The sequence below is a fragment of the Bubalus bubalis genome, chromosome 22 (genome assembly GCF_019923935.1).
Source record: "Bubalus bubalis isolate 160015118507 breed Murrah chromosome 22, NDDB_SH_1, whole genome shotgun sequence".
In the NCBI taxonomy this organism is placed as follows: domain Eukaryota; kingdom Metazoa; phylum Chordata; class Mammalia; order Artiodactyla; family Bovidae; genus Bubalus; species Bubalus bubalis.
Genome location: NC_059178.1, coordinates 5,503,511 through 5,531,502, shown reverse-complemented (window position 1 = coordinate 5,531,502; position 27,992 = coordinate 5,503,511). Strand labels below are relative to the sequence as shown.

General features: G+C 43.5%; 1 protein-coding gene and 1 long non-coding RNA gene across 3 annotated transcripts in view; both read left to right on the top strand.

Annotated features, from left to right (window-relative positions):
- Window positions 1-13,306, top strand: part of ONECUT2 (one cut homeobox 2) — a 56,957-nt gene extending 43,651 nt beyond the window's left edge. The window contains exon 2 of one of the 2 annotated variants that reach the window (XM_006055290.4): window positions 1,073-13,306. In XM_006055290.4, the coding sequence (XP_006055352.4) occupies window positions 1,073-1,359 (287 nt within the window). In that variant the 3' untranslated portion in view covers window positions 1,360-13,306. The remainder of the gene's footprint in view (window positions 1-1,072) is intronic. The other variant, XR_003106037.3, reaches the window with a different exon arrangement.
- A 3,632-nt stretch (window positions 13,307-16,938) lies between these two features.
- LOC123331099 lies at window positions 16,939-25,536 on the top strand. The gene is made up of 4 exons (XR_006640454.1): window positions 16,939-18,152; window positions 19,131-19,196; window positions 21,444-21,505; window positions 24,920-25,536. It is a non-coding gene; the product is annotated as an uncharacterized LOC123331099 (long non-coding RNA).
- Window positions 25,537-27,992: the final 2,456 nt, after the last annotated feature.

Here is a 27,992-nt window from a genome sequence, read left to right as displayed (position 1 = left end):
TGATTTTAGCGCGTGTTCTCGTGTTTAAATTTGTGACTTATATGCTCTGTAGTAGCTCTTAGAGGTTACTTTTCTGGGACCCACTCTGTCTGTGAAATGTGCACATTCCTGAAAGAGTCAAGACACCACTTGTCCTCAGTATCCCAAGCATTCAGTTATGTCCGTGGTTCCAAAAAGCCAGTGGGGAGCGTCACACAGACCTGATGCCCGCCTTCCAGGAACGTGTAGGGTAAGGTGAGGCAGTGACACATATTAAAGTGTGCTGGCAGCCCAGCTGTGGAGACCTAGCTACTGAATCAGACACGCTCCATCTACTTATTCACATATCTAGGGCTCTAATCTGATCCTCTGTAAATGTGGGTTCTTCTGCCAACCTCAGCCCTGGTCTTCATGTACTGGCTTCACATCAGACCAGCCAAATTACAACTGGTTAAACCAAGTTTTTCATGGACTTCCCCTCCCTGTTTGATTTTATGTTTGTGTTTTTTTTTTTTTTTAATTTTTTCGAAAGTCTAGAGGAAGGGGATTTGGGGTTGGGATGATGCCATCACTCCTTTCATTCTGTTCACAACTTTTTGAGTCATGTGGGTGGAAGGTTTGATTTCGAGAAATGACACCACTTTTAAGTTTTGACTCCAGAAAGTCGTTGTGGCTCAGCTCTCAGCAGTTCTAGAGGGAGACTGTGAAAGAGGAACCGGGTAACCAGGCTTCCCCCAGGGGAAGGGGTCCTTTTCTTCAGAATACCTGATTTCACAGATGAAGAGTTTTAAGAGGGTGGGGGTAGGCGGTCAGGGGTGAAAAAGAAAGCAACAGGCGTTTGGTTCAAAAACCCGAGTGTGTAGAACAGCTCTGTTCTTTTCTCCTCTCTCCGTCCCCCGACTAACAGATGCCCTCCATCACGCAGAGATGAACTGGGAAGGCTGGTTACTGACAGCCAGGCAGTTCGCAGAATAAAGTTTAACGGTCTACATCCCCTCTGCGAGTCTGTCCCTGTTTCTTGGTGCATCAGCTCAGGGGGAGGGCCGGGTCTCAGCCTCACCCTGACTCTCTGCTACTTCTCTCCCCCTTCCAGCGTGCAAACGCAAAGAGCAAGAGCCCAACAAGGACAGGAACAATTCCCAGAAGAAATCCCGCCTGGTGTTCACCGACCTCCAACGCCGAACGCTCTTCGCCATCTTCAAGGAGAACAAGCGCCCATCCAAAGAGATGCAGATCACCATTTCCCAGCAGCTGGGCCTGGAGCTCACTACCGTCAGCAACTTCTTCATGAACGCCCGGCGCCGCAGCCTGGAGAAGTGGCAGGATGACCTGAGCGCGGGCGGCGCCTCGTCCACCTCCGGCACTTGCACCAAAGCGTGACGGAAGGACTCTCAGCTGGGCACAAGTCGCCTCCCGACGAGGACAACCGATACCCAAAGAAAACGCAGAGGAAAGAGACACCGGATTCTTAGCTGGGGCCCTTCACTGGTGATTTGAAAGCACAATTCTCTTGAAACTTTTCTATTCTAGCTGTAATCATAGGCCAGGTGTTCTTTTTTGTTCATTTATTTTTAATGGCTATGGAATCCACATGCAAGCTGAAAACTAATCTCTTTGAACCGGACATTGTCCTCTGAGCGAGCGTGCTAAGCACCCCAGGAACCCAAATGGGGCCTTCCTAGAGCAAGTCCATTCCAGCGTAGTGTCAGCCAATCAGGATTGCTTAGAATGTCAGCATCCCAGTTTGGATCCTGTCAGCCTCTTGCAGTCAGCGTTCCCATGAGTTAATAGTAGGACTCTGGCTTGTATAAGGACTCTTGAGTTTGGGTTCCCAAGATGCTACAGTAAGAGAAGAATCTAGCAACAAGAATGACCTCATTTGCTTTCTAAGTGCTTAGCTTCATCAAACCGTAGTTCACCAACATTCACAGCCATAACATAAAAAACCATCCGAATGACAATTACTGAGCACAAATTTTAAATATGGAAGTTTAAAAACAAAAAAAAAAATCCAAGGACCTGTTTTTTCCCAACTCAGGCATCGTTTTCATTGAATGGTTTAGAAAGCTTTAAGTTGATCCAGTTCACAGTTTTCTTTTCCTTACCTCCTGGAAATCTCACGTGGTCTTAGATCCATCAAAAAATAAAACAAACCAAGTCAGTTCACTTGAGCGCCAAGTATCAAGCACAACGAAGATAAACAGACAAGTGAGGGAGGTTCTGGATTCACTGCATCTGGATTTTCAAGACACCAATTGGGAAGTCAAGAGGGAATCATTGGGAATATGGCTTCAAGCACATTTTGCAGTTTGCTACAAATTCTGTTTGTACATAATGAAAACGCACACTCAGGAGGCCAATTTAACTGTTACGGTATACAGACCAAATGCAGCATTTTAAAAGATCTAGATTTTTTTAGATCATAAATGTATCCTTCTTGGTTATCCATCACCTGGTTCCTCCTATTGTGCATTATGACCACCACATAATACATTCTCACGCTTTCAGATTTGGGTTGTTCCCTTGTCCATCCCATCAATAGGGATGTTTTCAGTGTTTCCTAGCAAGGAAAAAAAAGAATTCAAACCACCAAACATGTTGCTCATAACCATCATCTAGTCCTGAATCTCTTTCATTGTTGAATCATCCTAGCAGAACAGCTGAATAAATCTGGAGAAAAACACAGCACACCAAAGAAGCAGAATATTGCAAACCAAAGACATTTATTACTTGCCATTTTCTAGCCTGAAAAAAATACTGTGATTACTTTTAGAAGTCAGAAAACCTGTGCAACTCCAAATGGCTTTCAGCGCTCGCATTTGGCTCATCCCTGGGCCGAGTGGACCGGCTCCGCCAAGGATGTTAGCCAAGCCACCGAGCAAGTGGCTTTCCAGTTCCTGGCTGTCACCTTCCCACAGCAAGTGGAGGAGGGCCCACAGGACCCCAGGAGATTGCGACAGTCACCATGTGCATATTTACCAGTGAATGGCCCCAGGTGGGCACCACAGGGGTGTTCAAAGCAAGCCAAACGCTGCAATGATGCTTTACAGACACTTGAGACTGACTTTTTTTATGAATTACTTAATCGAAACCAAAGAAACTTTTTCTGCACCTACTTCTGCAACAAACAAAACTGTCCCATTGAAATGAATAAAGAAAAACGGACGTCCATGAAAATCCACCACCACCAAGATGGAAGCAAGCCAGAAAGGAAAAAAAAAACAGAAACAAAAAACATCAAGACACACTGTGTTCAAACGGACCTCTTGGGACATTTTTTGGAAGCAGATTTTTAAAAAGGGTTTGAGACAGGAAGAGAAATAAGGAAGAGCCTCCGTGGCTGCTGCTCCATCCGACGACTCACGCGGTAATCTTAAAGGTGAAGATTGTCTTTAATTTGTGCCTATGCAGTTTTTCAAAAGAACACGGAACAGAGCAACAGAAACCTCAACAGCTACAATACCAAAGATGAGGATTTCTCACACCTTTGTTTCAGTTCATTATCCCCTCTTGCCTGGCTTAAATACTAATAGCGCCATTGATCTGTGTGTAAAGGTAATCAATTTTGTTTCTGAGCAACGAGAGGAAAGGGTCATTTATTTGATTTTATTGTTTCCCTATCATTTTGTTTTACGGCTTTCTACCCAACATGGAATCTCTCAGAAGATTCCATGGAACTCCACTTTAAGATGTTGGGGGTACTGAGCAGTTCTCTCTGCTCAGCAGAGCGTGGGGAATCTTACTGTCACTTGAATGTTCTTTGCTTAACCCTCCCTTACTCTTGGTTCCTTCTGTGTTCAGAGTCTCATCATCAAGGGAGGGAAGGAGAGTGAGGGTCAGGAGTAGGGGTCTTGGGGACGCATCCTCTCCCGAGCCACAGAACCAAAGAATTTGTAGAGGAATTGACAAGCCTCATCTTCATGTGATTGCTACATCCTAACAGGGCTTCATTTGGGGGTGGGGGGAGACATGTAAAAACGATTGTCAGTTTCTACTTTTCTATTAGCTTTTTAAAAAATCAGCTGTAAAGTTGCATTTCTAAAGAAAGAGATATATATAATATATGAATACATATATAGATTCAACTTGACATTGGTGATAACCCAAAGTTATTGCTGTTCAAATTCACGTCTTGTTTTTGTCAAGTGCTTCATCACTTAAGTACTCAGTTCAGAGCTTTGCTCATTTCTCATGCCATCCCAGAGTGTGGATGATTTAGAGTATTCTGATTTCTGTGAAAATTCCTGGGAAAGGTTGAAAGTCAAGTTCAAGCATTTCAATGTTTTAACGTGTTGATAAATGGGTCCATGGGACAAATGAGTGTTATTTGTATTTCGAGTCATCTCTGTTCTCTGTCTCAGCCATGATCAGGGTGGTGAGTGACGTCCATCCACCATGGCCAGGGAGGTGGGTATTCGTCTTCTCTAACTGCTGGGGAAGCTCAGTGGTCCGTTCCCACCAGTTACAGAGATGAGGCCAGCCCAGACACGTCTTCTTCAGGAGCCCTGTCCCACTGGGGTGTTCGAGATGCCCCTCAATGAGTAGATCCACCGAAGGGACTTCTTGCAAAAGTCTAGCTCCTGCTGCAGTGGGTTCATCAGGTTTCCTCAGGGTGGTAATGACCAGTTTGTTTAGACAAGCCCGTGTGCAGCCACGGCTGGCACTGGGGTGAGGCAGAGGTGTTGGGGGGTAGGGGTGTCTCAGTCCTGGAGAGCAAACACAAGGCAAGGAGTAGGGAGGATCCCCGATTCTTGCTTGGAAGACCTGTTGTCTGTGGTGCCAGCTCCTTGCCCCCTCCACATCAGTCTCCCTTTGCAGAGGCAGCAGCCTGGAGCCATGAAAAGAAAGTGACTTTCCGTGGCTTTTATAATTCATCCTACCCGGGGATGTTCCTTGACTTTGCCCTGTGTTGCTTTGTCTCTTGCTCATTCTCCATGTCTCCTTTGTCAAATGACCAAGAAAAGAGCATATTTCAGCAGGGGAGTGCTCCTATTGGGTTGATAAAAGCAAATTTCAACTTGGGCATTTCTTAATGAAACTTTGTGACTCATGGCCAATGGAAATGCTTGTTCTTCCCGAGACTGGGCTGAGGAGCGAAGCCTGCTTGGTTTGGTTAGTGATTCTTTGGCATGCCAGTCTCAGCATTTGGGTCTCTGGTGTCCTCTGAAGATGTCTACACTGAAAGAGGCTGCCTTCGTGGCCTGAGATTTCAACTCTGGTCCAAGCAAGTGTAGACACATACACCCTCAGTGTTCCTGGGGACCAGAGGGAGATATCATAATGTAAAAAAAAGGCAAGAACTTCCCTCCGGGGTTTTGATAAATGTCTCATAGCAAATAATGCCATACCAGAGAGAAGTGCTTGCTTCTGAAAAATTATTTACGTACATATATAAATACATGTGTGTGTCTATATATTTGTGTATTGAAAAGTTAAGTCCTACAGAATTTCAATTTGTTAAAAATGTGAAAGAAAGAAGAAAAAACCCTGCAAACTGAATTATAATGGAATTTGACCCACTATGTCTTTCCTCAAGCATTTAAAAACTTATTTTAGGTTAACAATTTTAGAAAAAAAAACTCTTTGGACTTAGTTATAGTTTAGGATCCATTTCCTCAATCCAAGAAAAATTCCAGGCATTAGCAATGAAAAGGGCAGGGCAGAGTGAAGGGACAGTTCCAAACCAAATTCACATTCTTGAGACAATGGAAATCCAAAAGCTATTGGCTGGAAAATTCTTTATTTCTTTAGGGAAATAGGCTTGCCTCCGTTTTTGTTTTCAATGTGATTTTTGTTCTGAGGATGTAGTTCTTTCATTCCAGGAAACTTTTATTTTAAAAAGAGCCAATATATTTCTGAAAAAAAAAAAAGAAAAGAAAAAGAAAACAGCAACAACAATAAAAACTCATCCACAATATTTAAAGGCCTTTCCAAAATGTAAAATAGCATGTAGGTTGTAACACTTAACAGTACAGGTGGGAATAAGGCAGGTACCCTGACACTTGGGAGAAATCGCCTCTGCAGGGTCTCTTTTCCTGAGGGCTCTGGAAATTCAAGCTCATTTTCATTTCTAGCTAAAATAAAATTAGGAGTAAATCTGATACACACACAGGCACATTTTTGTTAAGTCAGACAGTGTATTTCAGAGCCAAACATAAATGCCTTTTAGACGATCAGCCATTTTTCTTTATGCTGGGTGTCCACCTATTCATGCTGATATATTAAAGCTAAACAGCTTTTTGAAAGGTAGGGCTGCCACGTGGGTGCAGGGGAATCTTTCCCAGCCTTGAAAGTGCTGGTAGAATCATACACGTGTCCATTGATTACTGTTCCTGAAGCATCGTGACAATAGACCTTTGTGGTGAACTCTGATTTTCAGGAGGTTGCATAGTAGGAATAGGAATGTCTTAAAAATAGAAAAAGAGCAGGCTGGGTTCCAGTCTTATTGAAGAAGAATGGAGTATATTAAAAAGTAGAGAAAAAGATGATCCATGTGGCCAAGCAAGGTCGACCCCAAAGCCCAAACCCAAGTACTATGACAGTAACCGTCACGATTCCTAACCAATCAGAGCTGATTTTTTGTTGCTGCTGCTGCCAATGCCTTTTGGTTCAGACTAGTCAGCCTGACCAGTAAGAGCAAGTGAAACATGGCAGACAGAAAAGGGATACAGTTGGTTTGCCTATACCATTCTGATGTTTACCTGTAAGGTTGGAGAGCTTTTATACATTTAGCAAAGACCAAGTCGCCTCTACAGCAACAGCAGATTCTAGTTTTCAAATAAGGCCACAAAATCCATACTAAAAGAAGCAAGTGTACCAGAGTTCACTGTATAAATCTTATCTAGTTAATGACGTTGGCTTTAAATATGGCTGTCCCAATGCCTATTTTCTACCTATGATTTTTTTTTTCTTTCCAAGGGCCAAGGGGAGGGAGGGTTGGTTTATTTGTTTTAGAAAGTCTCAGAATTGGTTATAAAAAATTTTTAATGTATTAAAATGACATAGAGCCTCCCTTAGGCCCTGAACTTAGAGTTGAGGCTGATGGGCTGTTCCGTGAACCCCACGGGGACCGGAAGTCTTCCTGTTCTCAGATACCAAAAAGGCTCTGACAGCCAGAGGCAAGTGAAAGCTGGAGTCTAAGCTTTCCTTACTGGTGTTGAGTTAAGTTGCCTGGAATTAACCAGTTCATTCCCTTTTAATGGAGGAAAAACACACATGGCTACAGATCTGTTCATTCCACAGAAGTCTTCCACTCTGCTCCAGCCTTAGCAGAGATATTTCCCACCGCATAAACCTTGGTAGACACAATTGCCTAATCCTTGTACCATCTTCAGCTTGAATGTATACAGATTTAGACGCCTCTTTCACCATGTATTCTCAAAGGCATCTTATAGCAACACCCATCGCCTGTGAGTGTCCACACTGCACAGACACTTCCATATGTCCATATATACTGTCCCCGTTACAATAAATACATTTTCAATGGTCGTTTCACATGTATGTGGTACTTCTACAGTGTACACTGTTTTTATTATTTATTGTAACATTGAAAACCAAAATGCAGGGGGGGGAAACATTCCAGCATCTTCATTCCCTACACTTGGAATTCCACTCATTTGGTCACATCCAAGGTAAACTCAGCTTTCAAGAAACCTTACATTTTATTTAATCATCTGTGTAAGAACGACACACGTGCTTGATGACTTCGGTTGAATAGCTTTATTCTGGATCTTTCATTAACTAAAGCTAAATCCAAAGACCTGAAAAAAGAACACACACCCCAAAAAAAAAGGAAGAGGAAGGAAAAAGTAGCAAAGTACGAACTAATGAAGAAAAAAGTGGGCTCTGGTTTCCAGGGTTGAGAAAATGGTGATATGGTTGTGGGGGGGGCTGTGTCAGCTAGAGGGAGGGACATGGTGATTTTTTTTTCGTGCTTGTCACATTTAAATGGTCTTTTTGAATGTGAGAAAGTTCAGAGGTTATAATTTTCTGCTTTATTTTCATTTAGACTGTGGAAAGAGGCTATATGTTTTGTCCATTGAAAAATGAAGACAAAAGAAACCTTCTTTTTTTTCCCGTTATCTCTTTGGGTTATAATCCAACAAGCTAAGTACCATTAATGTAATTAATTTATTTAAATTAGTTTTTAGAACACTATATGTATAGGATTTTGATAATTACTTAATCTTTCCTTACTCTGATTTTACTCTTTGTGCTTATTTATCAGAACCTAAACCAATGGTGCATCAGAGATGCGCGATCCCTTTTAGAATCGAAGGTCTGCTTTATAAAGCAGAGAAATTCTGTTACAGACAGGGAAGAAATACAGGTTACAAAAAAAAAAAAATGAGGTATTTTTCTTTCTTGAATTAACTTTGAAAATAGTTTAAGTAACAGTGATTAAATTATTTAAGTTCGCAGCCCCACCTGGTACCAAGCGAACTTCACCTTTTAATTATTGGGGCCCTCAGAGCCTTCATATTGTAACTTATTTATTTAACTTATTCAGCATCTGCAAAAGGTGCACGATATAGTTTATATTTTTTATTTAAAACAACAGAAAGCACTGCAGTTTGTTTGCTGTCAGATGGACAACAGAGCAAAGTTTGTGGACAAGCAATGACTATTCAACCCGAACCTGTGCATTCAGAAAACGCATGCTGAGACCCTGCTTCACCAGCCTGGATTTCGGGGCTTCTGTAAAGAAACTGGAATAATAAATTAAAAAAAAAAATCAGAACAGCAAAAAGAAACCCTTACACTAGCTGCTTCCAAGAATGAACTCTGTGTGTGTGTAAAACAACAAACAAAAAAGGAAAAAAAAAAAAGCAGAAAAAAGAAAAAAAAAAAAGGAAAAACTTTCTATTTCTAGTGAGAACCAAAGAAGGCTACCTCACTGACTTTTTCCATTTGTAATTTTAATCGTGTTGATGACACCAAAGATACCAAAGATTTCTTTCTCTGTGCGGTCTGCATTTTGCTTGTGCTCTTTTATAATTTTAACTCTTCTCTCTGATGTATGGCATGTATGGCCACAGCTCAGATACCCCAAAGAAATAGTTAATCTATGCGACAGTGGCTGCTGATCGGGAAAGGGATGTTTTCTGTGTTTTTCTTCATGCGTTCGCTGTCCCCTCCACGTGTTCAGGACGCGTGTTCAGGATGCACGTTCAGATGTTGCCGTCATTGGGTTCCTGAAATTCCAAATTGATGAAGAAGCCTGGTTGAAAGTGGCCTTCGGTCCCAGCCACGACCTCTGTCCCCTGCTTTGGAGCTGCCACAGTTGAGATTTCCAATGATAAGAATCCTAATCATTGAACGGTAGAGCTGGAAGGGACCTTAAGAAGTTTTTAGTCCAGCCCCTGGAGGCCCAGAGGAGTGAAATAGTTACCCAACGCAAGTAACTGACCCAGAGGCAAAGTCCAGTCAAGCCTCTGGGTCACTACTGTGTTCGAGCCTCGAGCGTCTCTGCCTGAGACGGGCCACACGTTGGCAAGAGGACGAGGGCTTGGAGCTTGTCGTGGACATTTTTACCCGGTAGAAATAGGCACAGGTATTTTGGTATCTGTCTAGCTAGAATCTCAACATAAAGTCACATGAGATCAGTTGCTTGTAAATGTGGTTAGGCTTGATCTATTAGAGCTCACAGAGGGGTGTTTGCCCTGGAAGTACATGCTGTTCCATTGAGATCACTGTTGAACCTCCCGCCTCCAGAGTGTTGTAGAGACAAGCTTCTGATTCAGTGAGAAGAGAAAATTCATTCTTGGTCGGCTGAGTTGAATTGTTATGCATATTTTTATTTGCATAAAAATAAAAAATGCATAAAATTTGCATTTGTCAGTATTTGTCAGAGAGGGGAATTCAATCACCACATATACATGTGACATTTAAGCTGTTCAGCTTTTCCCTTTTCCTCTTGACACAATACATCATTTCGAGGGCACCTCTGTACTTATGAGAGAAGTTTAAGCTGTGTATCATCGGATGCTGAAACATTACTCATTAGGAACAAAAGATGACCACAAAATTTCAGAGGAATCAATTTGCCTGTTTAGTGCTTAAAGTTACTTCTCTTTTCCCTTCTTACTCATGAAGTGAATTGGTCTTAAGTTTCTTTTGAGTCAATTAACTGATTAATTCACCACGAAGATTCAGTCACCAGAGTGATTTGTACATGAGCAAGGTGAAATCATTCTCAACTGTTGACCAAATGAGTTTCAGACATATGTGAAGATCAGCCTCCAGTCTGGTTGTTTATTGGATACTAGTATTTTGCATTTCAACTAACGTAGTTCTCTTTCAGCTTTTTAAATGACCATTTACACAAAGAAGCTAAGGAGGGAAAAGACCAGTCAATTCCTCCAATCCACGCATTGATGTGAGTATAGCTAGTAGAGGAAATTAGAAGCTAGACTGACAGACTTGAAGGAACACTCAGTTATCCCTTCCTGTAGTTTCCAAGCAGCGTACTGACCCATGTGAATCTTCTTTCCGGTCCAAACAGGCTCCAAGCGCCATCTGCCCCCCCATACCAGGCAAAGGTGTAAGGCCTGACTTTCAGATAGCAAATTGCTTTGGTTTTCTTCCCAAATTCCTATTGGAAGTAGCATTCTCCGAATACCCGGGAGACAGGTGTTCTCCCAGACCAAGACGATCTGGTGGTTGAGCAGCGAAGTACTCTGTAAGCCAACACCGCCTTCCCCAGCCTTCCAACCACCAAGCCCCTAGAAGAGGGAGTGCAGGGAGACGGATGGCAGCCTGAACACAGAAAACAGCCCCGGTTGGCAGACCCTTCCTCAGCAATTCCCCCCTCAGCCTCATGCTTCACTTGCAAAGTGTGATGTAACCACGGGACGAGTGCCTTGCTTGAACCAAAGCAACGATTTAGCCAGTCTGGACTTCTCTGTGTGTTTTTTTTAATCCTTCCTGTGAATACCTCAGCTTCCACTGGGCCTCCATACAGTAAATTGGTGGGCTTATTGTACTGTGGTGCTTTGCAATGCAACCCTGCAAACAACGAGATTTGTACTAATACCAAAGGTTCTTTCTCTGTCTCTCCTCTGCCTCCCCTGTTCTTCTCCCTTTTCTAGTTCTTCACGGTTCCAAAGCTTTAATATGAACCTGGGCATGTTGGCAATGCAGACCGCGCAATTCCTTACCGAATTTTCTCAGATATACCTCATAGATAATAGTGTTTAGAGTAATGTTATTATAGCGTATGTAATAAATTATTCACTGTTTCTTTTGGTAACTGTGATTTAAAAAAAGAAAAAAGAAAAAAAAAAAGCTTTATACGTTTTAGGTTGTGCTTTTGTAATAGACGAAAAGGTGAGCTTAAAAAAAAATGTACGGTTTTCCCCCCCTTTGAATTTTATTTATTCTGGATTGGGGAAAGTTGCAGAATGAGCCCAAAGTTTACAGTTTCATATTTTGCTGAAGAAACAATCTGTGTTCATTTGCTCTGTTGAAAAAAAAAATTTATTATTTTCTACATTTGTGCTACTTGGTCTGAACAATTAATTGTTCTGTGTTAACAGTGTAGTATTATAATTAGCAACTGCCAATCAGTGCTATAATTTTATGCATGAGGCTAAAAATTTAGCAGTGTGATGCATTGTGGTCTTAAATAGCAACGTTTTTCATTTTGAACTAGATCTTCCCCTTTGGTTCAATGGACTTTGTTTATGCATGGGCGCCAAATTGTTAGCGGTTGTGGAACGGTTGTGTATACATTAAACTGTGAAAATGTACACAGTTCAGCCTCAGACAGTGGTAATATTGGTTTTTTGGGAGCTGTCTCACCTCGAAAATACCTTGACCTCTGTTGGGATTTCAAACCGAGTCAGACTAAATCGAGTTCACGTGCGAGGAGAAGGGTCATTCCGAGTTTGAGTTCGCCACCTCGAGTCCCCCAGTCAGATTCTCATAACCCAGCTATCTCACGCCATGCGAGAGGAGCTTGGAAACAAGCACTGAAAAACAGCTCTGCATCTTAAGTTCCCACAAGAGAGTCCTTTTGACTTTCTGTTCCTGACCTCAGACATAACTGGCCACCTGTATGGAGATGCAGATCAACCCAGGACTCGCCTCTCCTGGGTCTTTGCTTGGAGATGGCCACTTTGTGCTCGATTTCCTGGAAGAATACTGGAATATTCTGTCAGGGCAGTTCAGATGGCGTCAGTATCATTCATTGTTCTCTGGGTTCTCTGTCCCTTTTCCTGGACAACGCCACCAGCTGTTCCAGTTTTTGGGGGGCAAAGATAGATGGCCATTCCTCAAAGCTTCACCTGTGCACCCATATCATGGATTTTCCTCCCTAGAGTGAGAGATGAGTCTAGCTTACTCTTTTCTGCCCAACAATGTTGCATCTATCCTAAAGCGGGTATAAGAAGTTTTGAAACCTAGTTTAGTAAAACCTTCTTTGTATAAACTCCCTAATTATCGGAGGCCCCTATATATCTCAAAAAGTATTTTTCACTTGCAGTGGATTGGGCAAACTCGTTCTTTCTTATTTTGGGTCCCGAGGCCCATTCTCAAGTTTCATACCTATTCCCCCAATCAACATGCTTGACATAAAACCAAATCAGTTGCCAAGCACACTTTATTTTGCATAGGAGTGCAGCTTAGGAAACAGCAGTGGGAAGGCCACAGCCCACTCTGCAAAATCTTGGAAATCACCCACGGTAGCACATTTATATGACCGTCCATGAGAATATACTGAAAATGTGCTTTCATTAATAATGCCAAGAAACATTTTATTTGGCCTTATAAAGTAGATCGTGATAATGAAAGTTTTGTAATAGATAGTCTTGATTTCTTCCCTTATTAATCTGCCAAAGACAGGAATGGATACAAGAATTTTAAGTCGATTTTTGTTGACCGTTTATGATTGTAATTGTGTTTAATCTTCCAGAAAGCTTTCTATGTTCTTCTACCATAAAATCAAATGGATGTTTCAGTCAAGTTCTCCTCACCCTCACAAACCCACACACGAATCCTCTCGAAGCAGGTGTTGTAGAATCTACGAAGTTCAAATGTGTTTTCAATCCAAAGTAAACAGAGGAGTGTCTGAGACATGAGTGTGCCCAACAGTTTTTATTACGAGAGACGCATGGGTCTGGCTTATTAACTAGGATTTGCCAAGAAGACTTGTCTTATGAAACTCGAGGTATATTTTGTTATGCCATTTTATGTCCTTTTTTTTTTAAAAAAAAAAAAAAAACTTTGTGGAAAGTGATATGTTGAATCAAGTGTAAGCTGAGTTTTCCAGACAACTGAAGTAGCTACATCGTGAATGTTATTTTGTTATTAAAGGGTTTTTACTCAATGCTTGTGCCAGTGGATGTCCTTTTCCTTGGAGACACAGAACTATGGAAGTGCCTCACCTGGGCCTGGGTTTCCCTCCTGCTCTCTTGGGGACATGTGGGCCTGGCCTGGGAAAGGAAGGTCATGGGCTGGAAGGTAGAGTTTGGCTCTAGGGCACATGAATGTGAAAGTTTTCGTTGCTCAGTCGTGTCCACCTCTTTGCAACCCTGTGGGCTGCAGCCCGCCAGGCTCCTCTGTCCATGGAATTCTCCAGGCCAGCGCACTGGAGTGGGTTGCCATTTCCTCAAGATCTGCATAACTATCAGCTTTGAAGAGAGCTGGGTCAAAACTTTCTAACCTCACTCTCTGGACCCCAACAGTTCTCTGAGATCCCTTGGCCTTAAGCACATGCCGGCATGAAAGCAGACCCCGGTTCTTACAGGAAAGGCCAGGAAGTCAAAGTAGCCGTCCTGAATCCTCCGTCACCCACCGGACACTCACCTGTCCTCAGGCGGGGCTCCGCCAGCCAGGGTTGTGGGTGGCCCATCTGGTTGGCTTGACCTGCGCCCTCACTGTGCTTCAGGGGTCCGGGTCCCACACTGCAGCGGGGCTCATTTAAGTCAGAGCCCCCCACATCACCCTTCCTCTGCACCCTGGTTTAGTGAATCCATCTGTAGATTTTACAAACAATTATTTGGAGAACAAAGAGAGGTATGAATGGGTTTTCCTGTTGTTTTGTTTCCAGTTTATATTTTGGCTATCCCCAGTTCTTTGAAAAATAGACGAGGGGAAAGGAGATGCCGGCGCCTCTCTGCCTGGCCCCTCTCTTGGGGGACCATGCACGTTGCCCGTGTTACTGGTTTTTCTTAGAGGACAGGCTGAACCACAGCTATGGAGCCAACCAAAGACATGGCCCATCGATGCCTACTTTAACCTCTGTTTGAAAGTCCTCTTCAAAAGTCTATACGATGTGGGGGCTTCCCCCGTCTCCCTTGCACGCATGCGTGAATGCGTGCTAAGTCGCTTCACTTGCGTCCAACTCTGTGCGACCCTGTGGACTATAGCCTGCCAGGCTTCCCTGTCCATGGGATTCTCCGGGCAAGGATACTGGAGTGGGTTGCCATGCCCTCCTCCAGGGGATCTTCCCAACCCAGGGATCAAACCCACATCTCTTAAGTCTCCTGCCTTGGCAGGTGGATTCTTTACCACTGGTGCCACCTGGGAAGCTTCCATCTCCCTTGCTTTGATCCAATTTGGCATTTAGCTAAAGAATCTGATTATTACGTAGCAAAAATTTTTTCAGATTATGACAGGAAACCTGCTACCTGGACATCAGAGTTAACTCTTCAAAGACCATCCAGCTGTTGAACAGGTAGTCATACCATTATCAGATACTTCCTTGAAGCTAGAATATTATTTCCCTTCTTTACTATGTCTTTTTGTGTTACACAAGTCTAAATGGGGCCAGCAAACTTCATACCATGAACGGTTATAATGTACATGTTAATTCACTTCAGTCGTGTCTGACTCTTGGTGACCCTACAGGCTTCTCAGTCCATGAGGTTCTCCAGGCAAGAATACTGGAGTGGGTTGGCCATTTCCTTCTCCAGGGGATCTTCCCCACCCAGGGATCGAACCCACGTCTCTTACATCTCCTGCGTTGGCAGGCAGGTTGTTTACCACTAGCACCACTTGGGAAACCCACAAGAGATTATAAGATACCTGGCAAATTGGAATTCCAGAAACAAGAAGATAACCTTCCCACTGACAAAATGCTAAAGGACATATGCATTTGGCAGGCAGGAACTGAGAGGATACAGACTTAATCTTGGTGTTGGTTCCTCTTCCAACCCACACCTCCAATCACCAACTCTTATTTTCACTCACTCAGTCCTAGAGCCATTGAGTCTCCTCTGGTCTCAGATGCCAAAGAACTTGATAAAGATGATTCAGAATTGACCAGCATCCCCATTAGTTCCCTTCTTCATCCTTTGCTTTTCTTCAAGAAGGTGTTTCCCCAGACTGCAGGGAAAAAGCCTGGCCATTTTTTTCACCCTTCCTATTCTAATATTTCTACCCAAATTAATATTTTACTGGCACAGGTGCTGAAGATTCTTACTTGGTCGATGACCTCTTATTAGAGAAACTGTCCGTCCACCACAGTGAGTGAGAACAAGTTCCAATATCTTCCATCGGTTTTTCTTCTCGGGATCAAATCAGTTAGGGCTCTTTTCTCCCTTTGGGCCCTGATGACCTCAGAGGAGTTAAATTTGGATATTAAAAATGCCTTTTAATTTCACAGGCTGTCCTGTGGGTCTTGAATCCTTCTTTCCAAGCTGTTGGTTGCTGTATGATTTTGAAAGTGACTAAAATGAGAGAAGGAAGGGGAAGGACAGAAGAATTTGTCCCAGCTCTATTTGAAGTTTTAAAAGGGGAAGAAAAGACTCATGAAGTCACAGGCAAATGGCTTTACTATCAGAGCCCATGCTCAGTCATGGGGCTTCTCGGTCAGCTTTTCCAGAACCCCAGCCCTTTAGAAATCCAGGTACCTTTGCGAGGTCTCCACCCAGATTCTAAGAGAAGAGATCAGAGAGTCACATACATACCTCTTGCTCGGGTTCCTTGCTTTTACAGCTATTATCTGCAAGAAAATCATGGAGGAAAACTTTAAACTTTTACTTCCAGTCAAAGTAAAAGTGACCTCTTTTATTTTAGGTAGGAGACCTCACCTCTCCTACCTAAAATCAGGAAAACACACTCCTAAAATCTGCATTCCTTTCTGTTTTGGAAAAAAAAAACAATCACACACACTAGTTAATTCACATTATTTCCTTTTAACCCTCAGCTATACTGACAAAGCATATTATCATCCAGATTTTGCCCCATCTCGGACCTGTTAAGGCCGACTGTGCTGAAAGATTTTCCAGGGATGGTCAACAGGGTGGATGTTTGGTGGCTGTCCTGAAATGCTGATGAGGACGAGAAGCACACCACGCTCGGGGCTGCTCACCCCTTGATGAGCTCCCAGTCCTTTGGAAGATTTGATTGAATGTTAATTGCATTTTCAGTTCTGCTTATTTCCCACCCTGGTGTTTTGTCTGCAACATTACTTACACTGGATTCTTTCTATTTTTATTCCTATCATTAAATGGTAGTGCTGTAAATTCTGCAATTAATGTCAAATAAACTGCTTTCATTCACTGACCATGTCTCAGCTGGCCTCTTTCTCTTTTCGTGGAAAGGTCTGAGTCTCCTTCTCCCTGCTGCCTCCCGTTGTGGTTTCATAAAGAACAGTCAAGTTGTTCTGCTTTGTAAGACAGCAACTTCTTACCTCTTAAAGGATGCAAGGCAGGTTTTATCATCACCAGATCTGTCATCCCTGCCATCGGTTACAAAGGGTTAGGGATGCCCCTGTAAAGATGACCTTATTCTTAACCCACAGAGATTTAAAAAAAAAAAAACTTTAGCGGTAACTCATCCTGACTTTATCCTTATACAGATTCCATATGAGCATCAGATTCCATATGAGCCTCCTAAACCAGAAATGGAACATAGGTTCCTTTAGGAATCAGACCTCCCTTGCATTCCCCCAGGTTCCAAGTGAGAAATTTCATGGATTCTGTGAAGGCAAGGGAGGACAGGAGGGGTTCTCCAACCTATCTATCTTAATACCTTTAGTCTTACTAGCCACCAAAGTTCATGGGTCACATTTCTCACAATAGTTGATAGGCTACAATTTTCACCATTAAGATGTTACTTCTGGCATTCAGTGTGCTAATTAGCAGAGCCTGGCACGGACTGAGATATGGATGGCTGAAGCACAGATGTGAGCAGTGGCTGCCCGGGATTAAGACCCTTTAGGAACCATGTTCCTGCACACCCTTGATGAGGGCAGCTTACTGCGCCCAGACTGAAGCTTGAACACACGCACTATGCCACATTCTCCATGCTCGGCCTGCTACAGTAAGCCAGGGTCATTATGACAACAGTTGAGCCTTTATTCACATCCTATGTTAGGAAAGATTGGAGAGTATATGTTAATTTCCACATAAATAACGATACATACTTTACACTGGTGTTTAAAAACTACTTTTGGGGACTTGGTCCAGTGGTTAAATATCCATGCTTCTTAACTGCAAGGGGTACAGGTTCAATCCCTGATCAGAGAACTAAGATCCCACATGCCATACAGTGCAGCCAAAAAGGTAAACAAAATAAAAATTACTTTTCTATTCCTTTATTTATTCATCTTATTTTTCCTGCAACCGGTAGTACAGGTATTATTCTTCTCATGGAATAATTAAGTGCAAACAGTTTCATACTCACCTAATAATAACTCACACAGATGGATAGTTACCATGTATGAGATATTGTGCAAAACATTTGACACCATTTATCTCATGTTGTTCTCCCAACTGCCTTATAAGGCAGGTACTATAATTATCTCCACGTTACAGATGAAGGAACAGGTGTTGAGAGATTAGGTAACTTGCTGCGGGTCACTCACAAGGCAGCCTGACTCCAGGGCTGAGCTCTTATACCTGCAGAGTTTCCTTGGGTTAACTGCAGAGTTGAGTAATCACAGCTTGGGGCTCCTACGCCTGGGTTCTTTCAATAGGAAGTCCTGTTCGTTAAGCAGCAGAGATGGGTGGAAGTGAAGACCAGCAGTTCAAAGGTCCTTCTAGCATCTCCACCAGGTGTGTTCACGGCTGAACACTCGTTTTGTTATGACTGAGAAGTTGCTCACAGCTCCAAGTCTCCATTCTGCTCTTGGGAACTCCATCCAGGACATTCGTGTGGAACTCCATGGAGATGACAAGAAATGATTTGGGACTTCCCAGACCACAGAGAAGCCTACGGAAGTGCAGGTAAGATGTCACTGTTGGCTGTGGGTACTCAAAGTGCCCACAAAAATGAATTTTTAAGGACACTAAGAGCTGCAGAGCTGAAACCACAAAGAAAGTAGCAGGTTGTTGGTACAAACCAGTGGCTACAAACACATCTCCTAACAGGATTATTTTTGAGTAACCTCATTTGAGACTTACGTGGTCCTTGATATCATCATCACTGTTATTGTCATTATTACTTTCATCTTCAGCATCTTCAGGAGACTAATAAATAACTCTCTTGTCTTCTCCTTCAAGCTTAGAACTAATTACGAAATAAGACACAAAAATTAAACATGAACATTTTTAATCTGTGGTTTGGGTAGAGCCGAGTTGGAGAACATGAATTGGCTTGGATTGTGACCAAAGGGGCTTCCTAATATAATCCTGCTGGGTTGAACTTATCCCCCAGACTGCCCGCCAGTGTTACTCTTGTTCAGTCCTGCTTTCCTCCGCACTCACAGGGGTTGCTCCCAAAAGCACGTTCCAATAAACCTGCATGTAGATCTTGGTGTCCGAGTCTGCCACCCAGGGGACCGAACCTACAACGACGACTTATTTGTATTTATTTTGCTGTTGTTGGAGCATAACTGCTTACAGCGTTGTGTTACTCTCTGCCACACCACAGCGTGAATCAGCTATGTGTACACACGTGTCCCCTCCCGCTGGAGCCCCCCTCCTGCTCCTCAAGGTCACCCCCATCCACGGAGCCGAGCTCCCTGTGCTGTCCCGCGGCTCCCCACTAGCTCCTTGACGGCTGGCAGTGTCTGCGTGTCCACACTACCCTCTCACTTCTGCCCACCCTCTCCCCCCTCACCCCACCAGGACACCTACTTATGGGCCCCGTTACTCTCTCTACCCATGAAAATGCCAGACACTCACCTGGGGGAGGAGGAAGGAAAGGAGGGCATCTCCAAGACCCAGCTGTTATCTAAAACAGGTTTTTTTTTTTTTTACAAGAGACTGAGCTATTGTGACCTGGTAAGACTTGCTTTGCTTCTACGGGTCCAGCAGAGAGAAAAGGAGGTGAGGAATGTGGTCCCAACTCAGACTTTGGCTCGGCTTGGGTGGGTGGCCCGCCTCCACCCACAGGGCAGGGCAGGGTGGAAGGCAAGAGGCCCCAGGTCCTTGTCCTCACTGGGCTGAGGAAGGCCGGCCCAAGGCCTGCCAGACCAAAGTTGCAGCTGGTCTCCCCGCCCCCAGAGAAGCAGCTGCCCCTTCCAGACCAACCTAGCCACAGTGTGCTCAGGATGAAGCCACACTTATCCACTTCCTTGCCTTTCTAGTGTGTGATACGGAAAATGTGAGCTGTTCTCACACACATGTGCCTGAAGCCCCAAAGTGCATGATGTGTGCTTTGGGTTAAGTACGACCCTGGATAGGTACCAGGCTCTGGGACAGATGCACCCCAGACAGGGAGTCCCCGACCTCTGGGCCGGTGACTGCAGCCCTGGGATGAGGGTGTCGCTCTTTCTGAGCCGCTTGCATCGGGGAGGTGGGTCTGGAGACAGTGAGAGACAGTGTGGCCTCCTGCTCAGCCATGGGGCCCAGTGCACCTTCGCTTTTCCCGGGTGACATCATCCTTTTCTTGCCGGACTGGGTTTTGCTGTCATGTCTAAGGAACCATTCCCTCATTCAAGGTCATGAAGATTGGACACTTAGGTTTTCTGTGAAGTGTTTAATGATTTTCGCTCTTCTGTGTGGGTCTTTGATCTACTCTAAGTTTTGGATATGGTGGAAGGTAGACTAGCTTCCTTCTTCATGTATCCTATGTTTTCTCAGCACCATCTGTTGAAAAGACTGTCCTTTCCCCATGAATTTTCTTGACAGCTGCCTCATTTGATACTTTCTACATACTGTGAAAGGGTTCCAATTTCTCTCTATCCTCATCAACACTATTATTTTTTTTTTATTTTAGCCATCCTAGTGAGTATGAAGGCAGATCTCATCCTGGTTTTGATCTGTATTTCCCTAATGAGTAACAAACAGATGATTAACGATGTTGAGCATCTTTTCATGTAGACATTAATTTTTTAAATAAATTTTAATTTTTAGAAGTTTTAGATTTACAGAAAAATTGTGAAGATAGTACTGAGAAGTTCCCGTATACCCAGGAACCAGTTTCCACCACTATCAACATTTTACATTAGTATGAATCATTTTTACAATTAATGAACCAATAATGGCACATTATTAAAGTCCATATTTCATTCAGATTTCCTTAGTTTTTACCTAATATCCTTTCCCTGCTTCAGAATTCCATGTTACATTTAGGCCTCGTGTCTTCTGAGGCCCCTTAATTTCTCAGAGTTTCCTTATTTTTTGTGAACTTGACCATTTTTCCATTTTTAAAAAAATTGAGGCATCATTGACATATGACATTATATTAGTTTCAGGTACACAATATAATGATTCGATATTTGTGTATGTTGCACAATAACCACCACACTAAATCCAGATAACTTCCATTACCGCACAAAGTTACAGAAGTATTTTTCTTGTGAGCAGAATTTTTAAGATATACTCTCAGCAACTTTCAAATACGCAATGCTGTGTTATTACCTATAGTCACCTTGCTGTATATTATATCCCCGTGACTTATTCACTTTATAGGTGAAAGTTTTTTGACTCCTTTCACCCATTTGGCACCCCACCCCCCTCCCAGTGCTACCAGCCCCCTGCCTCTGGTAACCACCAGTTTCTTCTCTGTATCTATGAGCTCAGTTTGTTTACTTTTTTTTAGCTTCTACATACAAGTGAGACCATATGGTATTTGTCTTTCTCTGTTTGACTTATTTCACTTAGAATAATGCCATCAAGCTCCATCCATGTGGTGAATGGCTAGTTTCCCTTCTTCTTCATAGCTGAATAATTTTCCATTATATATATTATTTATATGGGGCTTCCCTGGTGGCTCAGAGGTTAAAATATCTGCCTGCAATGCGGGAGACCCAGGTTCAATCCCTGGGTCAGAAAGATCCCCTGGAGAAGGAAATGGCAACCCACTCCAGTATTCTTGCCTGAAGAATTCCATGGACAGAGGAACCTGGTGGGCTAGAGTCCACGGGGTCGCAAAGAGTTGGACACGACTAAGCGACTTCACTTTCTTTCTTTCTTTCTATACACACACACATACACACACACACATTGTCTTGATTCATTCATCCATTAGTGGACACTTAGGTTTGTCCATAGCTTGGCTATTACAAATAGTGCTGCGATGAACATGGGAGTATAGATGTCTTTTCAAATTCAAGTCTTTCTTTTTTTCAGATAAATATCCACAAGTAGAATTGCTGGATCTGATCTGGACCATTTTGAGGAGGACTGGTCAGGTATTTTGTAGACTACCCCTCTACTGGGTTTCATCTGACATTTTTCTAATGATTAGACTGATGTCATGGGTTTAGAGGAGGAAGACCGCAAAGGTAAAGTGCCATTCTCATCACATCTGATCAAGGGTTTATAGTATCAACGTGACTTACAATGGTTGAGGCTGACCTTGACCACCCGGCTGAGGTAGTGTTGGTCAGTTTTCTCCACTAAAAAATTACTCTTTTTCCTCCTTTCCATGCCATCCACTTTAGAAGGCAATCACTGCATGCAGCCCACACGTAAGGAGTGGGCTCCCTTTCCTATTCCCTACTTCCTGCCTCCAGTTCCCCATCTTTTCAGAATCTCCAGCTCAGCGCAGCTCTAGACTGAGCACCTAGAGGCCACCTGGAGTGGCACAGAGATGCAAACCTGCCTCCCTTCTCCCCTCAGGCCTTCCCACGTTCCTTCGGACTCGGGAGGAGCAGCCCTATCTTTGTGAAAAGTTACCTATTAACAGAGACAACAATCCCAGAATTGCCAGGAAAGTTCCAGTCTCAGCAATCCCATACAGCATTCCTAAATATGCTTTAATCCTCAACACGATAGGAAAAAAAAAAAGGCAGTCATCAGATCGATAGCACACACGTGTGCACGGTGCGTGTGCAGAGCAGGCTTCAGCAGAGCTCGGGAGCAGATGAGGTTTTCCTTTGATGCCCTTCCTCTGGTGGTTTCAGGCTCCCCCCAGACCCCCCCCCCATGCCCCCATGCTGAACGCCCCCCACCCTGGCCTGCTCTCTACCAGCCCTAGATTTCTGCCTCTCCTACTTCCTAGGCCAGATACCAACATAAGCTCATTAGCACTTGAGCTTGCAAAACTGTATCCAGAACAGGAAAGGGTGGGTTGGCAAAAGCAATGATTTTCAATCCATTTACTTGTCATTTCTTGAGACTGTTGAAAGCAAGCTACCTCTCTGCTTTCAACCTGTAGAAAAGGCGGTCATCCTCCAACAGTAAAATTGATTCGGCCTCTAGGTGTTTCTACCCAGCCTGGGCTTTAAATTTGCATTTCTATCGCTCCCTCCAAGCCCGAGGAAGGTAACCCAGGCTTCCCACTTGCCTCATTAACTTTCTACCACTTTGGTTTTTCACATTCCTAATCAAACCCCATTTTGGAAATACTAGTCATTTCTCAGAAGCTTGAGAAACTTTTTGCTTTCTCCTGTGTGAAGTTTTAGGGGAAAAAAATGTTTATTTTCCCCTCTAGCCTTATTTTGACTTAGTTGAAGTCACTGGAGACAGAACAAACTTTGCATTTTGATCAGGCCTCTTTCGAATGTGCCGGCACTGCAGCTGAATTTCAATGATTCTCAACAGATGAGTATCAGAGAAGCCCACTCCCAGGGCTTCTATGTCGGTAAGAGTCCAGATCATCCAGCATTTGCTGTCTATTTATTCTGAAGACAAGTACGTGTCCTTCAAATTCCTTTCGCAAATAATTAGGAGCACTTTCTTTGGGGTCCAGCATCTACATTAAGCAACCACAAGCACACAAAAAATATAGAATAATCAGCATTCCTTCAGGAGCTCATAATCCAGTTGAGGGTCAAGGTGCGTACCTAACATGCTTAAATAACATTGTAAAGTAACGTGAGTGTGTTTAAACAACTACTCTAGATGTGTGAATGGGGTTTTACACCTAAATTCTGATGTGGGTGTTCCCCACATATCCAAGAAGCAAGCAGTTGTCAGGCACCAGCTGTTCATCCTTCAGTGAACACAAGGCGGACACGAACACCACTCCTAGCATCGGATTCCACAGGTGAAGGGCTCAGCCCTATAAAACTGCCCCTCACCCCCACTTCAGATGCCTCTGCTTATCAACCAGATATTGATTTCAGGTTTCCAAGACCCGCTCCTTAGGTTTGATTAATTTGCCAGAGGGGCCCACAGAACTCAGAGAAACGGTTTCCTTACTGGACTCAGAAACAGGCAGATGGACAAGATGCACAGGGCAAGGGATAGGAAAGGGGTGCAGAGCTCCCATGCCATCTCTAAGCCATCCCTCTCCCAGAATCTCCACGTGTTCACCAGCCAGGAAGCTCTCAGAATACTTTCCTTTGGGGTGATAAAGGAGGCTTCATCACATGGGCGTGATTGATTATGTCACTGACCATTGGCGACTGAACTCAGTCTCCAGCCTCTGTTCTCTCCCAGAAGATCTGGCAGTGGGACTGGAAGCTCCAGTTCTCTGGTCACAGGATTGGTTCTCAGGACTTTGCTGTGCTCAAGGCACTCAGTCGCGTGGTTCTCCTGACTACTAACCCCCGACCTCAGGAGCCTTCCAAAAGTCACCTAATTAACCTAAGAGACACCTTCAAGCTCTCATCACTTAGGACATTTCAAAGGATTTAGGAGCTCTGCTAGAAATGGGATAAAGACAAATATATTTATTCTAAATCGCAATAGTGCATGTACATATCCAACTTGAGGGACAAGCCTCCCATACCAAAAGCACTCCCCTGGTTCATGTATGTTTGGAGCTTCTGTAGGGCTCATTCCAACGCCAGTTTAATGATCACAAAAGAAAACCCAGCTTCTCTACTTCCACATGCGAGCTTGGTTTTTATGGTTGTTTTTAATCTTACAGCTTCCTATTTGATCACACACCTTCAGCAGATTTGACTAGGAATTACTTGAAACCATTATCACAAATAATATCTATTGTATCTATTCTCAGAGGAGATTTTCTCAACCTGCTCTGTTCTGTCCGTTAATTAGGGTCTTGCCACCTTGATTTCCTTTCTTATCCAGTCTAGAGCGCTGAACAAGCTCTAGCGATGCTGTTGCCAAGCCCTTCAATTCCTTCACCTCTGCTGGCTTGCATTCCACATACCATGAAGCAGCCCAGCCTGAGAGTTACCCCACTCTGCTGCCTCGACTCCACACTTAGGCCCGAGGAGAAAATCCCAGTGAATCTGGTACCACCACACATGCACTGTTTCCAAAATCAGTAACCCTCTCCTCCTCTCTCTTTGGGTCGGCTCCACGGCCTGCACTGTGGCCCAGGTTTTACAAATGGTTTTCACTCCTCTCCAGCTTGCTGTACTTTCCCTACCTACCCTCACTCTCAATTTCACCCATATGCTCTAAGAACTCTCTCAACCAGTTGCCAGCCTCCCTTCTCACATTCTACTAATTCATCTCAGGAAAGAGCTACCCATCCTGTCTAAGCCTAAACCACCCCTTGAGGTTTGGACATCACTCCTTCCTTGTCTGGGTCCTGCCTCTATCAACTGGCCCCTGTTTTTTGCTTTGTTCTCAACATGTCTACCTCCAATCTCCTTTCCTACCAAATAAATGAAAATTTTTAAATCCAACTGTCTACCCTGTATCTCCTTCTAATGATCACCCTCTTCCTCTCCTTCTCTACACAGCAAGACATTTGAAACAATACTTGACTCTCACCATCACCGTTGCCTCAAGACGCATTCAGTCCTTAACCCTTTGTGATCTGATGTCCATCTGGGCCACCCTCCTGAAGAAACACTTCGTCAAGAAATTTAAGGCCTTCCTGCTTTGTGAACCCAGGGGATCCTTTCAATTTGCATCTGACAGTTCCTTTATGCAACACGTTGCACCGCTAACCACTCCTTCCTTTTGGAAACACTCTTCTTTGGCTCCCCAAACACCATCATCCTGCCCCTCTGACCACTCCAGCTCAGTCTCTTTCCCAACACTCCTCTTCCTCAGACCAACCATGAAAAGCCCCTGGTGTTCTATCTTCTCTAAAGCGTCTTCCTGACTGATCTCACCCATATGCTGATGAAAACTTTATTTACAGCCCCAACTTTTTCCTGGGCTTTGTAGAAATATATCTAATTACATATCATGGCCACAGTTATTGACTTCACTGCCCTGATTCAATGCCTCACATCCCTCATTTCATTATTGGATCTTTAAAAAGAGTCTTGACTAATCTTCCAGAAACTATAAAACTCCTAGAGGAGAACATAGGCAAAACACTCTCTGACATACATCACAGCAGGATCCTCTATGACCCACCTCCCAGAATATTGGAAATAAAAGCAAAAATAAACAAATAGGACCTAATTAACCTTAAAAGCTTCTGCACATCAAAGGAAACTATTAGCAAGGTGAAAAGACAGCCTTCAGAATGGGAGAAGATAATAGCAAATGAAGCAACTGACAAACAACTAATCTCGAGAATATACAAGCAACTCCTACAGCTCAACTCCAGAAAAATAAATGACCCAATCAAAAAATGGGCCAAAGAACTAAATAGACATTTCTCCAAAGAAGACATACAGATGGCTAACAAACACATGAAAAGATGCTCAACATCACTCATTATCAGAGAAATGCAAATCAAAACCACTATGAGGTACCATTTCACACCAGTCAGAATGGCTGCAATCCAAAAGTCTACAAGTAATAAATGCTGGAGAGGGTGTGGAGAAAAGGGAATCCTCTTACACTGTTGGTGGGAATGCAAACTAGTACAGCCACTATGGAGAACACTGTGGAGATTCCTTAAAAAACTGGAAATAGACCTGCCTTATGATCCAGCAATCCCACTGCTGGGCATACACACTGAGGAAACCAGAAGGGAAAGAGACACGTGTACCCCAATGTTCATCGCAGCACTGTTTATAATAGCCAGGACATGAAAGCAACCTAGATGTCCATCAGCAGATGAATGGATAAGAAAGCTGTGGTACATATACACAATGGAGTATTACTCAGCCATTAAAAAGAATACATTTGAATCAGTTCTAATGAGGTGGATGAAACTGGAGCCTATTATACAGAGTGAAGTAAGCCAGAAAGAAAAACACCAATACAGTATACTAACACATATATATGGAATTTAGAAAGATGGTAACAATAACCCTGTGTACGAGACAACAAAAGAGACACTGATGTATTGAACAGTCTTATGGACTCTGTGAGAGAGGGAGAGGGTGGGAAGATTTGGGAGAATGGCATTGAAACATGTAAAATATCATGTATGAAACGAGTTGCCAGTCCAGGTTCGATGCACGATACTGGATGCTTGGGGCTGGTGCACTGGGACGACCCAGAGGGATGGAATGGGGAGGGAGGAGGGAGGAGGGTTCAGGATGGGGAACACATGTATACCTGTGGTGGATTCATTTTGATATTTGGCAAAACTAATACAATTATGTAAAGTTTAAAAATAAAATAAAAAAATTAAAAAAAATAAAAAAAAGAAATAGAAATAAAAAAATAAAATAAAATAAAAATTAAATTAAAAAAATAAAATATATGAAAGTAAAAAAAAATAAAATAAAAGAATCATGAAAAAAAAAATAAAAAGGGTCTTGACTAATCTTGCCTCCAAGATTGTCTTCCCTCCAGCTCATCCTCTACACCGCAGCCAGCTCACTGTTTCTAAACCGTGAATCTGATTTTGTCCCTTCCTTAAACAATTTCAGTGGTCTTCTCCAGTGTTCTAGGATAAAATACAAAATCTTTAGTGTGACTCTCATGGCTTTTCTCCATGTGAAACTAGCCCACATCTCCAGCCTCACCTGTTAATTGTTACTGAAAATGTGGATATCGATGTCATCTGCCTTCACTAATCAAGGTCATTTTAAGACTTGCATATCCTCCAAGACACATATAGCCTTAACAAATAAGAGTTATCTTCTGGCACTTGGAGTCAGCTGTGTCTAGTTGGAGCTAGGCTGGTGGAGATCGGTTAGGACCACTGATCCTTCAACTGGACATGCACGGGTGTCCCCTTGGTGACCTTCCAAAGGTGCAGAGGTCTGTAGCTTCGTTACACCTGTGCAGAACAATAATTATCACCCCTTTTCCCAATCACCTTTCTCCATCTTCCTCATGCCTCAGACCCCTCTGTTGCTGTATTCATTTTCCTATAAATACCCCCAGCCCCTTGCCCTGGGGAGGCAGACTTAAGGCTTGTTTTTCCATCTCTTTGCTCGGCTACCTTGCAAGTTAAGCCTTCTCTTTGCTGCAAACCTCAGCATTTGGGCTTGTTGTGCATCAGGCCAAAGACCCTGGTCCGGTAGCATTACCATCCAGCCTCCCACTTTAAAGCCTAATCCTAAAGTGATAGTCACAAGTACTAATACCTAAAAGCTCTGTCTACTTTTTTCCCCCCGTTGCTCTCTCTTCCCTCTTTCTGGAACATCTTTTTTTGTCTGATGGACTCCTGCTTACCTTTAAAGACCCGTGTCTAGATTAGAGGTCCCTGTAGTCCTGTGTTTCTACCAGCCCGAGACCCACCCACCTTGGATTCTCTGTTTCCCCCACTGCCCAGTGAGTTGCTTAGAAACAGGGCTGAGTCTTACTCATTTTTGCATCACCGGCCTCTTGTCTTCACAAAGTGGGATACAATGAAAATGGAAAGGGTCCGGCCCGAGGGAAGAGGAGTCAGGAGCCACCCGACAAGGCAAGAGAAGTAAGGTCAGGAGGTAGCCACGTGCTAGCCCATGCCTC